The following is a 15,547-nucleotide window of genomic DNA, read 5'->3' on the forward strand; positions in this document are numbered from 1 at the left end:
TGCAAGTCTTAATTTTTGTTTTTAAAAGAAAGCACACATCAATATTATGAATATCAATAAGCTTACCCACAGCCTGTAATTTTCCAGCCCTACCTAGTCCACATAAGTTCCAAGAGAGAACCTTTATAAAGAAAACAGAAAAAAAATCCTAACCAAAATAAAGGAAACAAAGGACTTACTGGATAGCCCTCCAGTCAGCCTCCTCTTGTTGAAGTTGTTTTCGAATATCTCCTTCAAAAGCATAAAGGTTGGAATTGTTCCCAATGAGAAAAGTTTCCCTAATCTGGACCATACCCTGAACTTCTCGATCTTCTGAACTCACAGTAGCTTCTTCATCTCTTGATTGCACAAATCTTGTTATACAAAGATGTTTATGAGAATCCCTAAAATTTTAAAAATGGCATCTATTCCCCATGTTAATATCTGAGTCATTTGTAGATTATTCTATGTCGTCTGTGTGTCTCTTAAAGTCCCATGAATTGTTAAAAGTTTTGTCTTTCTTTGTCTTGAGCAAAATTTCACTTGACTGTTGTCCTGTTGAGTAAGATCTCTGCAGTTGGCATACATAGTAGAACCCAACTTTAGGGGTTGGCTTGCTTCATCCATTTGGGGCCATGTATCTTCAATTGGCTCATGGGCCAAGTCATAATTGGAGCAAGAAAATGAGGAGGTACTGTCAAGGGAGTCAGAGCAGTAAATACCCAAACTAAGCTGGGCTTCTAACGTAAAGGGGTGGCCCAAAGTAGCATGACCAAGGTCCACCAAATGATGAGCTTGAACATTAGAGTCTTGCACCTTACTAACATCTGCAGCATTCTTGCTAGTGGTGCTGACATGGTGATTTAAGTTTTGAGTATATCCTAAAATTTCAGGGAAAAGATCAATAGACATTATTGGGAAGTGGGCTTACCCCCTAGTTGTTGTAGTGCATTTATGATGACAAGAGAGCTATGGTCTTGGAGCCTAGTTGGAGCCGAATAGGAAGCCTCCCTATAAGCTGTATCACCAGCTAGGTGTGGTTTGTCAGTTGTCGCCTCTTCACAATTTGAAAAAGATTTCATTCTCTCCCCCATATCAAGCCCCACGTTATGAGTAGATTCAACTGAAAATTTTGCTATAGTTCCGTCCGAACTAGATTCAGAGCCACAGGTTGTGTACCCATCTTCTAAAACTAAGTTACTATGGAAGGTGTCCATGGAGTAGCAAATTGAGTCAACCATAGGATACTGAAGATTGTCGATTTCGTCAATACGAATGGTATGATCTTCCCCATCAATGTGCAAGATGATTGTCTTCCTTGTATCTTCATCACTTCTTGTACCAAGCAATAAACGTAAAGATACAAGGGCTGAGCGTCTAAGACCTAAACGGTCAAAGCCAATAATATCTCCTGTGGATGTGAGAAAAGTTGCTAGACAATTTATGTTCCATCCAACTATTGGCAATCCTTGTATGGAGATCCATGCTAACCTATCAATGGCACAATCCGTAGAAAGACATGGTCTTATATCATCAAAATATTTGTCCCAATAAGGCAAGTCAGCCTCAAAAGCATGCATCATGGAGGGATGATCTTCAAATAGGAGTAGAACTTGTGAAGCACCGAGAAACCTCATTCCTGTTGATTGAATATCACAACTAATAAGGTCATCTTGAATCTTTCCATAGTCTGCACCTACAGATATAGATGCAAGCAAACAATTGTTCAACCATGATATGTCTTGTGGTTTTGGAGAGTAAATGACAGTTCCTTTCATCGAATCAAGTTTAGGTGGCTTTTGAGGAAGACAAGTTTCTTGCGCAGACATTAGATGGTGCGGGGTATCCATAGTTTGCAGAACTGTTGCATAGGTTCAGTGATCTCTTGTTCTAAAACGTGGGTTTTTCAGTCTAGCTACAAGTTTAAGGGGATTTTGTGGGATTTTGCCTTGGGTGTGTCTTGTTTCAAATCTTGATAAGTTGACCCGCAACTTGTAAGAGTCAAACCAAATATTATTTAAGTTGCGAAGTAGATCATCAGTTGAGTCTTTAGAGGAAAGGGTACAAAACCCAAATCATCTTCCAGCTTTGTTTGGTTTTCTTACCATAAAAAGGCTTTGAACAGATCCAATTTGGAGAAGACGAGCTCAAAGATCATGATAGGAAAGGTAACTTGGATATCTCTCCAAGTAGAACTTATGTGGTTGAGGGTGGTGTGTGTGGGACAAGGGATGTGGAGGTGGAAGGATTTGGGTGTTTTGGTTGTTTGAGGGATGTTCATGTTGATGTTGGTTGGCCATGGCTTTTTGGAGAGGTTTTGGTTGGCGTACAACAAGTTACAACTTAGATATTTACTCTGATGACGCACATTTACATTGTGAACATGTAATTGTGGATGTGGGAGAAAATATAGTAAAAAAGGGTGATGTGTGTGTGTTTGTATTTTCGTTTTATGTATGTTTTTAAATGACAAAAAACTAAAAAGACAAAAAGAATGAAAAAATTAAATGTTTTAATTTGCATTGAATTTGGTTCATATTTTAAAAAATATTTTTCTTTTGGTATTCGGGATTATAATCTTATAGGTAAGATGTATTCTTGATATTAAATAGAAAAGTTTGTTTTTGTTTTTATTGATGCTAGAGCAATTAAGTTCTTTTAACTGATAAGATAAGGATCTCCTTACCAATGAGAATTTTTCTTCTTCTTTTTTAAGAAATCATTGGCAAGACAACTTTCAAAACCTTTTAAATTATATCAAATCGCGAAGCAGCTTACCACAGGTAGGTCCTAATACCTTTCTTGGTCACAACCAGTCCTTTACTCGTAAATCTCTAACAAGACCAGTACATGCGGGTTTCCTAGTAACCCTCAATGAAATAGTTGGTGGCAACTCCCAACGAACCAATCAAAGCAAAACAAAACGAAAAATTCCTAGCCAACGTCGCGCGAGTGACATGCGACAGATATAATAAATCAAAATGAGCTCAAAATACCAAAAAAATATTAATTTTTAAAAAATATATTTTTTTTTTAAAACACTTTTAAAAACGCAAAATCAAGCAGGATTAAAAACATGTGTATATGATTCTTACATATATTGTATCTTGACAGAAATTGTCGATGATCATGGCAATTTTACAAAGTAATCATTTTCATATAATTTGTTGTTGTCGGATTTTACGGAGGATACATATCTCTTTCTAATTTATTTTTTTATTATTTTTATTTTTGCTAATAAAAAAGTAAAGTGTTCTTAAAAAAATAAGAAAAAAGAATTGACACAAAAAAATATATATCAATTGAGGTAAATGGTATGCTGGCTCCTCAGCCAAGTTACACCACTTGCAATGTATCTTGCCAAAAATTCTTGTATTAGGGACCCATTTTACAATAAATAAGAGATTTTTTAAAATCCTAGACAACTAGTAAAGTAAATTTAGTATATGATTTGTCATGTAATTTTAAGTTTTTCTTTTCTTACCATTATTAGAAAGGTTGTCAGAATATTTCCATAACTTGTTATGCATAGGAAAAAACTAGCAGTACTTGGTAAAATGATAAATAAAAAGTACATAATAGCGGTAGCCATCGATAAAAGGAACCAGGGATGGTCCCAACATACAAATATTCAAGAGAAGCATGACTGATAAGGAAAGTGACACTAAAAAACAATTTATGCGACTTATTGCACTGAATAGAAACGCAGGACAATAAAGACTTAGAGGGGGACAGAACTAAGTTATAACTACGGAAAAGAGAAGACAATAGTTTGGAACTGGGGTGACCCAGCCTATGGTGCCAACGATCAAAGGAGGCACGAGTGCCAGCGAAGGTGATGGCATGAGCTTGAGATGAGGAAGGATATAGTTTCACAGGATAGACACCATCTTCACAGCTACCGCGCATGAGCGGGAGTTGTGGTGATTTCCTTACGGTGCATCGTGTTTCCTAGTGGATTCCCGCCTCTAAACATGTGGAATAATAAACTTATTTGTGTTTCCATGACTCAACAAGTTGAGACAAAGCCACCCGAGAAGAACCGCCCTCATTCAATGCGGCCTGTGCTGCAATTTTCATGGCTATGGTTCTCTCCCTAATCAACTTACCTTCCTCCGACTCCATCAACCCTAGAACTCGCTTCTCCACCTCGGCCGAACTCACAAATCCGTCGTCAGATTCATTCATCGGCAATGCAAGTTTCATTTCCTCGACCAAGAAGATCCTATTGAGCCTCTGCTCTGCGTATAGTGGCCAAGCCACCAATGGCACGCCTGCGCAAACTGCTTCCAGCACCGAGTTCCATCCACAATGACTTACGAACCCGCCTACCGATGGATGGTTCAGCACCGCTACTTGCGGAGCCCACGACTTCAGCACGAGTCCCCTCTCCTTGGTTCGATCCAGGAAACCTTCAGGGAGCAATGAGTCTAAATCAATGTTTGGATGTGCCGAGAGTGCCACGCTTTTGTTATCAGAAGGTGGGTTCCGAACCACCCACAAGAACCTGTGGCCACTTCTCTCCAACCCGAAAGCTATTTCTCTTAACTGTTCCTTGGAGAACAGCCCCAAACTACCAAAACATAGAAAAACAACACTTCCAACTGGTTGCGAGTCCAGCCATGTTAGACACTCCAGCGTCGTACCATTGCGAGTGCCTGCATCATCTTTAGGACCTTCAGTGGCTATCAATGGTCCGATACAGTAAATTGGCGGTGTGCGGTTATTGGGTACACATAATCCCTCTGATAATGTTTTCACAGCTCTGGCTTCAAGTGATTCAAAAGTGTTTACAACAATACCTGCTGATTCGGGAAAGCTTCTTGAGGAATCTAAGAAGTTCTCATAGGACTTATCGTCGCGATGAAGTACCGGTATTGGCATGTCAGACGATGGAATTGGTGGCACACCCGGAATATGAAGAAGGGACTTTAGATCTTTAAGGCTTTTTGTGGTGGTGTTATGAATGGTTGGGAAATAATGGAAAACAGCGAGAATACCAGCACCAGAAGTGGAGAAGTGGTAGCCAGGGATATTGAGTTCCTTGGCAACATTGAGAGCAGCACAGCAAAAGAAGTCCACAACAAGTCCATGAATGGTGTAGTTTTTTGAAATGGACAATAGTTGTTCACGAACGTGAGGATTGCTGAGGCGAAGGACCTCAAAAGTGAGTTCTTCATAATTGGTGGTTTTTGTAGAAGGGAGGGTTACAGTAGGAAGATGGTGGAATTTGATCGAGGGAATGGTGGCAGCAACGTTGGCAATGTAAGGGGCAGTGGAGCCAGAATCATAGGGTACAGAAGTGATGAGTATGTGAATAGAAAGGGAAGGTTTTTGGGTCAATAAGAGTTTCCCTAGCTCCACCATAGATATCAAATGGCCAATAGGTGGTGATGGGTACAGAACTATGGCCTCCTCCATGGCTGCTCGTGGCCTTTCCTATACCTCTGTGTACTAGGAGGGAGGGAGGGAGGGAGAGAGAGAGAGCCAGCAATCTGTGCGGAGCAGTTTCAAAAAGAAAGGTATGAGGTCACAAACAGCATCTGAGCATGAAATATATAGGGTCAGATACATGTTGTTCCACCAAAGTTTTCAATGATTTGTTCATCTACCTACTATATAATCGCTCTCAAAGTCTTTCATCTTGGTGAACACGTGCTCTGCCAGAACAATAAAATCGTAGCAACCTACCAGTTAAACCTAAATTTCTTAGAGCAGGAGAAAATCAAGGACAGTGAAAATAATAATGTAAGCAAGATATAGTAGGACGTCAGAATCCATGTGTTTTAGTACGCAAGATACATCTTCTAAATTTTCAAGGCAAAAAAAGACAATTTGCGTTTATCTTTCCTTGACACGTAGCTACTACTTCATTGGTATGCAACATGCCGCGGACTACCACTTCATAAGTGTTCTGGGAGAAGAAAAAAATCGAGACCAAGTCATTAATTTAATTGGATTTAATTAGTTAGTATAATTTTAATAATACAAATAATAAATGCAATGATAATAAAAAAAATTAATAAAAAAATTAACAAAGAAAGATAAAGAAAACCGATTCGAGCCCATCGATGTGGTGATGGGTACAGAACTCCTGCGTCCTCCATTGCTCTCTCCCTCTTGAGAGAGAGAACAAAAACAAGCACTGTATAAGTAGAGGATGGAGCGTGGGAGAGAATTAAGCAGGCTCCAAAGTTTTGTAAGGTAAGGCAAGCGTTTATTATTTATTTATTTACTTACTTTTAAAGAAATGTACCAATAATTTACTTGGTGTCTTGTTGGTGAGTTTTGGGTTGAAAGTGAAGGAGACATGCACTTGGAAAACACTCTCATATTTATTTTCTCATTTTCATTGAATTAATTAGAGATGAGAGAAGAAATATAAATAATCTTTAACCCCATGAATTAAAATAGCCCCAAAAATTAAATGTACATAAAATTGCCTTCAAGTTAAGCATTGCATTAATCATCTATAATGCACTTTGCTTGAGTTTTTAGTCACAGTTTTTTTTTTTTTTTTTTTTAATTTTCATTTTATGATATGATCCTGCATGTGATGTAGATTTTGATGGCTGGGCAGCTGGCTTTGTTTTCTCTTGTATCAAATCTTGCAATGATGGGTCTTGTGATGCACACGATTGTCTTCTTCATTGCACCACAGGATGGTGCCGTTTACTCCAAATTAACCCACCAGAACAGCTATTTCTATTTCTATTGTTGCGTGTTTAACGTTATTTTTAGCGTTATTCAAAATTTGACTAGCTCACATTAGATGTCGGATCTTTTAGAAAGCAAGTAGGTGAACCTTCAAATCCAAGAGAGACACTCAATCTTGAAGAATATTCAAAGTCTTTATTTCAATAATCATAATAATAACAATAATAATAATAATATGCTTTGAATAACTTATAATGTCTAGGAGATTATTTATATGCAACACGCCAAACAAATTTGGAAGCTAAAATCCTAATTTAACTTTAACTAATAAATAAGAAATAATATATTCCAAGTAATAAAAAAAATAATGACACAATTATAAAATTCCTCAATAAATAAATAAATATTAATTCCCATCGTTGTCCTTCATCCCCCATGGCCATCAAACACCTCGTGCACTCTGTTTTCACATTGGACCCAGCATTTAGCTATGGACAAAATAAAACTTGCTCAGCAAAGGCTTTTTGGTTTTCAAAGTTCTTTTTGGCTAGACTCTGATTTGAGTGATAATAATCTATAGGAATTTGTTAATGAATAATTATAAAATAAAAAGTTTGAACAATGACGTCACTGCCCTTGGCATAGTGGCAGTAGCATTTCCAACTTCCATTAATGAAACATTGCCATTTTTTTCTCTTGCCTCAGCTATTTTGTGGAATTTCCTATGACAGGACAGCCATTTCTAATAAATAAAATATTTAATAGATAAAATTAAAAAAAATAAAATTAAAAAAAAAAACTAAATAAATCAAAGTCAACCCGTATTAATATCTACAACTCATGATCCTTGTTATAAGCCTAAAACTAACTAACTTCATAGAAAACAAACCTTAATAAAATAATAGAGTAAAATTCTCAATCATAAAATGTTAAGGGATGAAATTGTAAAAAATAAAATATTAATAAAAAGAATAGGGATTAAATTTAAGTTAAAAATAAATCAAAATCAAATATTGATGGATGAAATTTAAAAAAGAATTTAACTAGAAAAAAAAATTAAGAAAAATTCGGACGAGCAAAAAGAGCATCCTAAATATTACATGTCCTAACAAGCAACAACTCCACTTTTGCAACATCACCACACCATGTTTCTTAAAATTAGAGCCACCCAAGTAACAAAAGAGCTTGCAAATGTCACATATCCTAGTGATCAACATGCACCAAAATCACAGTCGATCACCACTCCACGGTTCCTAAAATAGAGCCCTTGCTCAAATTTACAGCTTAAAAAAAAACAACCAAATATTACATAACATCACAAAAATGAGTAAATTAACAAACAAAACCTAGTGGGATCATATTCAGTGACCATTCTACATTTCTAAAAATCGAATCTTTGATCAAAATTCAGCAACCCCAGAAACAAAACAGCAAGAAAAAGTTAAACAACAAAAGAAAAAAATAAAAAAGCGAAAGCCTTGTGGAACCCACCTTGGCATTCAAGGATTTGAGAGAGAGAAGCAAACCAAACATGAGCTTATGATCTTGCAGAGGATTAAGAGTGTGAAGAGGATGGTTCCATTCTCTATAAAGCAAACAAACTCCAATCCTATTAAAGACATACATCATGTGTGCATTGTTATCTGATGTTTTTTTTAGATTAACATAGTATTCAGAAAACTTGCACATTCCTCGATAAATTTTATAAATCTTAAAATGAATGATTATATAAATCTTTAATATTTTTTAAAGAAAAAATATTTATGCGAGAAGCATGACTCGTAAGGAAAGTGACGCTTAAAAACTATTTATGCGACTTATTGCACTGAAAAGAAACGCAGGACAATAAAGACTTAGAGGGGGACACAATTAAGTTATAACTACGAAAAAGAGAAGACAATATAGTTTGGAACTGGGGTGACCCAGCCTATGGTGCCAACGATCAAAGGAGGCACGAGTGCCAGCCAAGGTGATGGCATGAGCTTGAGATAAGGAAGGATATAGTTTCACAGGATAAACACCATCTTCACAGCTACCGCGCATGAGCGGGAGTTGTGGTGATTTCCTTACGGTGCTTCGTGTTTCTTAGTGGATTCCAGCCTCTAAACATGTGGAAAAATAAAATCATTTGTGTTTCCATGACTCAACAAGTTGAGACAAAGCCACCCGAGAAGAACCGCCCTCATTCAATGCGGCCTGTGCTGCAATTTTCATGGCTATGGCTCTCACCCTAATCACCTTACCTTCCTCCGACTCCATCAACCCTAGAACTCGCTCCTCCACCTCGGACGAACTCACAAATCCGTTGTCAGATTCATTCATCGGCAATGCAAGTTTCATTTCCTCCACCAACAAGATCCTATTGATCCTCTGCTCTGCGTATAGTGGCCAAGCCACCAATGGCACGCCTGCGCAAACTGCTTCCAGCACCGAGTTCCATCCACAATGACTTACGAACCCGCCTACCGATGGATGGTTCAGCACCGCTACTTGCGGAGCCCACGACTTCAGCACGAGTCCCCTTTCCTTGGTTCGATCCAAGAAACCTTCAGGGAGCAATGAGTCTAAATCAATGTTTGGATGTGCCGATAGTGCCACGCTTTTGTTATCAGAAGGTGGGTTCCGAACTGTTGGTGGGAGAAACCACTGGTGGTGGCTTTGAGACACTCAGAGGGGATAAAACACACTGTTTTATTACACAAAACCGAAGCTTACAATTACAACACAAAAGCTTAATACAATTACACGCCCTCTCTCTCTCTCTTTCTCTTACTAGTGTTCCTCTCAATTCTCTCCACACATATAACATAAGCTGGGCACTCTATTTATACACAAAAACAGAATACGAAAATTCAAACTTTCTTCAAGTGTGAAGGCGGCTGGCGGCTGTGGGTGTGGAGGCGGCTGGCGGCTGGCGGCTGCGGCTGGTGGCTGACGGCTGGTCGGTGGTCGGTGGCTGGTGGCTGGTTGCCTTCCTTGACCATCTAGGAGCTTCTGGATTGAGTTTATTCAACAAATCTCCCCTTTAAACTCAATCGAGGGATGTCATGCCAAGCATGAATACTTCTTCCTTTAATGCCTTCTCTCTGCTTGTAGCCTTTATCCACTAATTTGGCTTTCTTCTTGTAGACCCATTTGACACCTATTGCTTTCTTCTTTTCTGGTGGATCATTATCTGCATGGAAACAAAATAGAGTTGTATCTTCCATAACCTGAGTGGTATCGTACAACTCTTCAAGATTCCGCATCTTTCTTGGTCCTTCTGACGAGGATGCTGATGGTGGTGTTGATGATGATGCTCCTGGTGTGTTCCTCCTGTTGAATACAGGGAAACTGTGTACCGGACTTTGTGGTTCAGCTGCTGGTATAAACACTGGACTTTGTGGTTCAGCTGCTGGCACAATCGGTTCTTCGACAAGTACTGTTGGTACTTCTTCTCCTTCAAGGATCAAATCAGTGTTGATCCATCTGACTGCTTCTTGATCACCATTCCATTCCCAAGATTTATCTTCTTCAAAGATAACATCTCTACTCGTAATCACCTTCTTCGTGATGGGATTATACAGTCTGTATCCCATCCTTCTTTCACCATATCCGACAAAGATGCATTTCTCGCTCTTATCATCGAGCTTTCTCCTTCTTGCATCTGGGATCTTTGCATATGCCACACAACCAAAGACTCGTAGATGAGTAACACTTGGTTTGTGACCACTCCATGCTTCTTCTGGAATGACTCCTTGCAAACTTCTGGTTGGGCAGCGATTCAACAGATACACTGCACATGATACAGCTTCAGCCCAGTATTGCTTGGGCAGCTTCTTTGCTTTGAGCAAACTTCTGGCCATGTCAAGAATCGTGCGATTCTTCCTTTCTGCTACACCATTCAGCTGTGGTGTATAAGCTGGTGTCGTTTGATGTCTGATGCCTTGTTGTGTACAATAGGCTTCAAAGTCGTTGGCTGTATATTCTCCACCTTGATCAGATCTTACGGTTCTGATCATGTAACCACTTTGCTTCTCCACAATTGCTTTAAAATCTTTAAAACAATTGAATACTTCTGACTTCCTCTTCAGAAAGTATATCCACGTCTTTCTACTAAAATCATCAGTAAAAGTGAGGAAGTACCTATTTTGTCCAGTCGACATAGGCGTTATTGGGCCACACACATCTGTGTGTACTAACTCCAGTGGCCTCTTTGCTCTCCAGTTGACTTCTTTGGCAAAACTGGATCTGTGATGTTTGCTGAGGACACAACTCTCACAGACTTCTTCTGGATGATCAATGTGAGGCAAACCTTTAACCATCTTCTTGCTTGCTAGCATCTTCAAACTCGTGAAATTCAGATGTCCAAACCTCAGGTGCCAAAGCCATTCTTCACTGTTGGTGATGGCGCTCAAACACCTTGTTGCATCATACTGGATGTTTAAAGGAAACATCCTATTCTTGTACATTTTCACGTAGGCCATTAATCTCCAATTGTTGTCTCTAATTGCTAGATGACAATTCTCCGAGTAAAAAGTATAGCCTCTCTCCAAAAGTTGACCTAAGCTGATTAGGTTCTGTTTTATGGCTGGGACATAATATACATCGGCGATGTAGCTGGAATCGCCATTCTTCATCTTGACTGGGATGTTGCCTTTACCTTTGAATGGAACCTTTGTGGTATCTCCAAAGTAACTAGACCTTGCTTGGTCTCATCTAGATTACTAAAATAACTCTCGGTAGCCGCACATGTGATTGCTGGCTCCAGTATCTAGATACCATATGTCCTCCTTTTTCTTATCAAGTCCTTGTTGGACAAGAAATGCAGTTTCTTCTCTGTCATCCTTCTCTACATAGTTAGCTTGCTCACGTATCTCCAACGGAGCTTTCCATCGGCATTCAGCGCTATAGTGCCCAAACTGATTGCAACTATAACATTTGATATTCCTCTTGTCACGGTTATTGTAACCGCCTCCTCTTCCTCTGGGAGTGAATGCTTGTTGTCCTCGGCCTCCTCTGGTGGTGTTTTTGTCACCTCTTCCTCTAAAACTTGTATTCCAAGAACCTCTTCTTTGGAATTGCTGGAATCCTCCTCTGGATTGTTGACTTCCTGCTTGAGTGGTGTATCCACTTGATGAAGTCTCCCCTTGCTCATATCTGTCCTTGAGAGACAGTTTTGCTTGTAAGGCATGCTCAATTGCCTTATCTCCATTTCGCTTTACAATCTTCTGCTCATGAGCTTGCAAAGAACTCATAAGCTCATCAACCGTCAACTTGTCCACATCTTTGGATTCTTCAATTGCGACAACAACAAAATCAAATTTTGGATCTAGGGATCTCAAAATTTTCTCAGTAATTCGAGCATCGATGATGGCTTCTCCATTTCTCCTCATCTGGTTGACTATCACCATAATCCTTGTGTGATAATCAGAAATAGACTCCGAGGACTTCATTTGCAATAACTCAAATTCACCTCGCAAAGATTGAAGACGAATCTTCTTGATTCTGTCAGCACCTTTGTATTTCTGTTGGAGAGCCTCCCATATATCATGTGATGTTTCAGCGGAAGCTATGATCTCGAATGTATCTTCATCAAGACCTTGGTAGATGATGGTCTTGGCTTTGTTGTCTTTCTTTCTGTTGACTTTCAAGGCTTGTTTCTGAGCCTCTTGTAAAGCATCTTCTCTTTCTTTGGACTCTGGTTCATCATAACCAGTTTGTACAATATCCAAACACTCTTGTGACCCAAGGAATGCTTTCAATCTGATGCACCAACTATCATAGTTGTCTTTGGTCAGCTTTGGAATGAGTGTATGTGTACCTTCTGTAGTCATTTTGCTCTTTTAATGACTATATCGCCTTTTTGGGAGCCGAATTTGGCCAAACGGACACTGTAGATCGATCCGGAATGGTCCAAATAGTAGGGAACCGGTCTGACTTTGTTGAAATCGGGTCAGAAAATGGGTGAACCGGTCAAAAAACCACTTCTGTACGGCGGGCGGTTCGCTGGGTTGAACCGGGAATATTCTGTGGAATATTCTCGCGGCTTGGCTCAGACTGGAACGCGGCTCGGCTCGGCTCGGAGTGCGGCGCGGCTTGTGGCTCGGCTAGGACTCAGCGTGAACGGCTCGGCGCGGCTTGAATATGGCGCGCGTGCACGTCAGTCGTCTTCAACCTCTGGCGCGCGTGGCTGCGCGTGGTCTTCTGGGCAGAATCTTCAGGAGGCGCGTGTGAGCTACCTCATCCTCCGATCAGGCTGATTCTTGCGGAAGTGAGTTCGTCTTGATGAGCTCTACACTGTGGAATGATCAAAACTTGGTTTTGACAACTTTGAAAATTCGGATATACCCCAAAACTCTTCTGTTTTCCGACGAACGGGGCTCTGATACCAATTGTTGGTGGGAGAACCACTGGGTGGTGGCTTTGAGACACTCAGAGGGAGATAAAAAACACACTGTTTTATTACAAAACCGAAGCTTACAATTACAACACAAAAGCTTAATACAATTACACGCCCTCTCTCTCTCTCTTTCTCTTACTAGTGTTCCTCTCAATTCTCTCCACACATATAACATAAGCTGGGCACTCTATTTATACACAAAAACAGAATACGAAAATTCAAACTTTCTTCAAGTGTGAAGGCGGCTGGCGGCTGTGGGTGTGGAGGCGGCTGGCGGCTGGCGGCTGCGGCTGGTGGCTGACGGCTGGTCGGTGGTCGGTGGCTGGTGGCTGGTTGCCTTCCTTGACCATCTAGGAGCTTCTGGATTGAGTTTATTCAACACGAACCACCCACAAGAACCTGTGGCCACTTCTCTCCAACCCGAAAGCTATTTCTCTTAACTGTTCCTTGGAGAACAGCCCCAAACTACCAAAACATAGAAAAACAACACTTCCAACTGGTTGCGAGTCCAGCCATGTTAGACACTCCAGCGTAGTACCATTGCGAGTGCCTGCATCCTCTTTAGGACCTTCAGTGGCTATCAATGGTCCGATACAGTAAATTGGCGGTGTGCGGTTATTGGGTACACAGAATCCCTCTGATAATGTTTTCACAGCTCTGGCTTCAAGTGATTCAAAAGTGTTTACAACAATACCTGCTGATTCGGGAAAGCTTCTTGAGGAATCTAAGAAGTTCTCATAGGACTTATCGTCGCGATGAAGTACCGGTATTGGCATGTCAGACGATGGAATTGGTGGCACACCCGGAATATGAAGAAGGGACTTTAGATCTTTAAGGCTTTTTGTGGTGGTGTTATGAATGGTTGGGAAATAATGGAAAACAGCGAGAACACCAGCACCAGAAGAGGAGAAGTGGTAGCCAGGGATATTGAGTTCCTTGGCAACAGAGAGAGCAGCACAGCAAAAGAAGTCCACAACAAGTCCATGAATGGTGTAGTTTTTTGAAATGGACACTAGTTCTTCACGAACGTGAGGATTGCTGAGGCGAAGGACCTCAAAAGTGAGTTCTTCATGATGGGTGGTTTTTGTAGAAGGGAGGGTTACAGTAGGAAGATGGTGGAATTTGATAGAGGGAATGGTGGCAGCAACGTTGGCAATGTATGGGGCAGTGGAGCCAGAATCATAGGGCACAGTAGTGATGAGTATGTGAATAGAAAGGGAAGGTTTTTGGGTCAATAAGAGTTTCCCTAGCTCCACCATAGATATCAAATGCCCAATAGGGGGTGATGGGTACAGAACTATGGCCTCCTCCATGGCTGCTCGTGGCCTTTCCTATACCTTTGTGTGTACTAGGAGGGAGGGAGGGAGAGAGAGAGAAAGCAATCTGTGCGGAGCAGTTTCAAAAAGTAAGGTATAAGGTCACAAACAGCATCTGAGCTTGATATAGGGTCAGATTCATGTTGTTCCACCAAAGTTTTCAATGATTTGTTCATAATCGCACTCAAAGTCTTCATCTTGGTGAACACGTGCTCTGCCAGAACAATAAAATCGCAGCAACCTACCAGTTAAACCTAAATTTCTTAGAGCAGGACAAAATATAGCAGGACGTCAGAATCCATTTGTTTTAGTACGCAAGATACATCTTCTAAATTTTCAAGGCAAAAGAAGACAATTGCATTTATCTTTCCTTGACACGTAGCTACTACTTCATAGGTGGTATATATGCAATGTGCCGCGGACTACCACTTCATAAGTGTTCTGGGAGAAGAAAAAAATCGAGACCCAGTCATTAATTTAATTGGATTTAATTAGTTAATATAATTTTAATAATACAAATAAAAAATGCAATGATAAAAAATAAATTAACAATAAATAAATAAATAAAACCGACTCAAGCCAATCGATGTGGTGATAGGTACAGAACTACTGCCTCCTCCATTGCTCTCTCCCTCTTGAGAGAGAGAACAAAAACAAGCACTATATAAGTAGAGGATGTACCGTGGGAGAGAATGAAGCAGGCTACAAAGTATTGTAAGGTAAGGCAAGCGTTTATTATTTATTTACTTACTTTTAAAGAAATGTACCAATAATTTACTTGCTGCAAGTAATAATAATAATAGATTAAAATTGTTGAAATTGGGTAAAAACATAAGAACCTGAGGTCATGAAATGAAAACTTTATTACAATTTAATTTTTAAAAAAATTTAAAATATCTTAAATAAATTTAAAAACCAACTTAAACAAACTAGAAAATCCAAAAAAAAATTATAAATAAACAACGAAAAATAAAATTAACAATTTCATCAATACTTGATTTCTAAACTAAATAAAAGAAAAAATCATAAAAGAAACAAATTATCCTAAATTAAGTAAACATAATATATAATTATTAAAAAAAACGTTTTTTTTTCTTATAATCCTCCAATATCACTAGGCTTTGTACAAAAATCAAGCCTTTGTGATCTCTTTCTCATCTCAACTGTTCGGCCAATATTGTTTTGAGTTTTTTGTGTGATGTAATCTTGGTGT

At 39.6% G+C, this 15,547-nt stretch overlaps 2 protein-coding genes across 2 annotated transcripts; both read right to left on the bottom strand.

Moving 5' to 3' along the window:
* Positions 1-3,508: 3,508 nt before the first annotated feature.
* On the bottom strand, positions 3,509-5,547 carry LOC118030396 (UDP-glycosyltransferase 88A1). Its single transcript, XM_035034478.2, has one exon. It carries the CDS (start codon positions 5,398-5,400, stop codon positions 3,970-3,972), a length of 1,431 nt encoding a protein of 476 aa, XP_034890369.1. The 5' UTR covers positions 5,401-5,547; the 3' UTR covers positions 3,509-3,969.
* Positions 5,548-8,330: 2,783 nt separating this feature from the next.
* On the bottom strand, positions 8,331-14,488 carry LOC118030395 (UDP-glycosyltransferase 88A1). The gene is made up of 2 exons (XM_073408433.1): positions 13,401-14,488; positions 8,331-9,263 (listed from the first exon to the last, which is right to left on the bottom strand). The coding sequence occupies exons 1-2, from the start codon at positions 14,329-14,331 to the stop codon at positions 8,761-8,763; spliced, it is 1,434 nt and encodes a 477-aa protein (XP_073264534.1). The 5' UTR covers positions 14,332-14,488; the 3' UTR covers positions 8,331-8,760.
* Positions 14,489-15,547: the final 1,059 nt, after the last annotated feature.

The sequence above is a fragment of the Populus alba genome, chromosome 4, assembly GCF_005239225.2.
Source record: "Populus alba chromosome 4, ASM523922v2, whole genome shotgun sequence".
NCBI lineage: Eukaryota > Viridiplantae > Streptophyta > Magnoliopsida > Malpighiales > Salicaceae > Populus > Populus alba.

Bases quoted from the DNA above. Each gene is read 5' to 3' on its own strand.
- LOC118030395 (XM_073408433.1), bottom strand. From the start codon at position 14,331: ATGGAGGAGGCCATAGTTCTGTACCCATCACCCCCTATTGGGCATTTG. The intron at 9,264-13,400 runs GTGTTGAATAAA...TCCCACCAACAG, and splicing joins CAGGTTCTTGTGGGTGGTTC to TTCGGAACCCACCTTCTGAT.
- LOC118030396 (XM_035034478.2), bottom strand. From the start codon at position 5,400: ATGGAGGAGGCCATAGTTCTGTACCCATCACCACCTATTGGCCATTTG.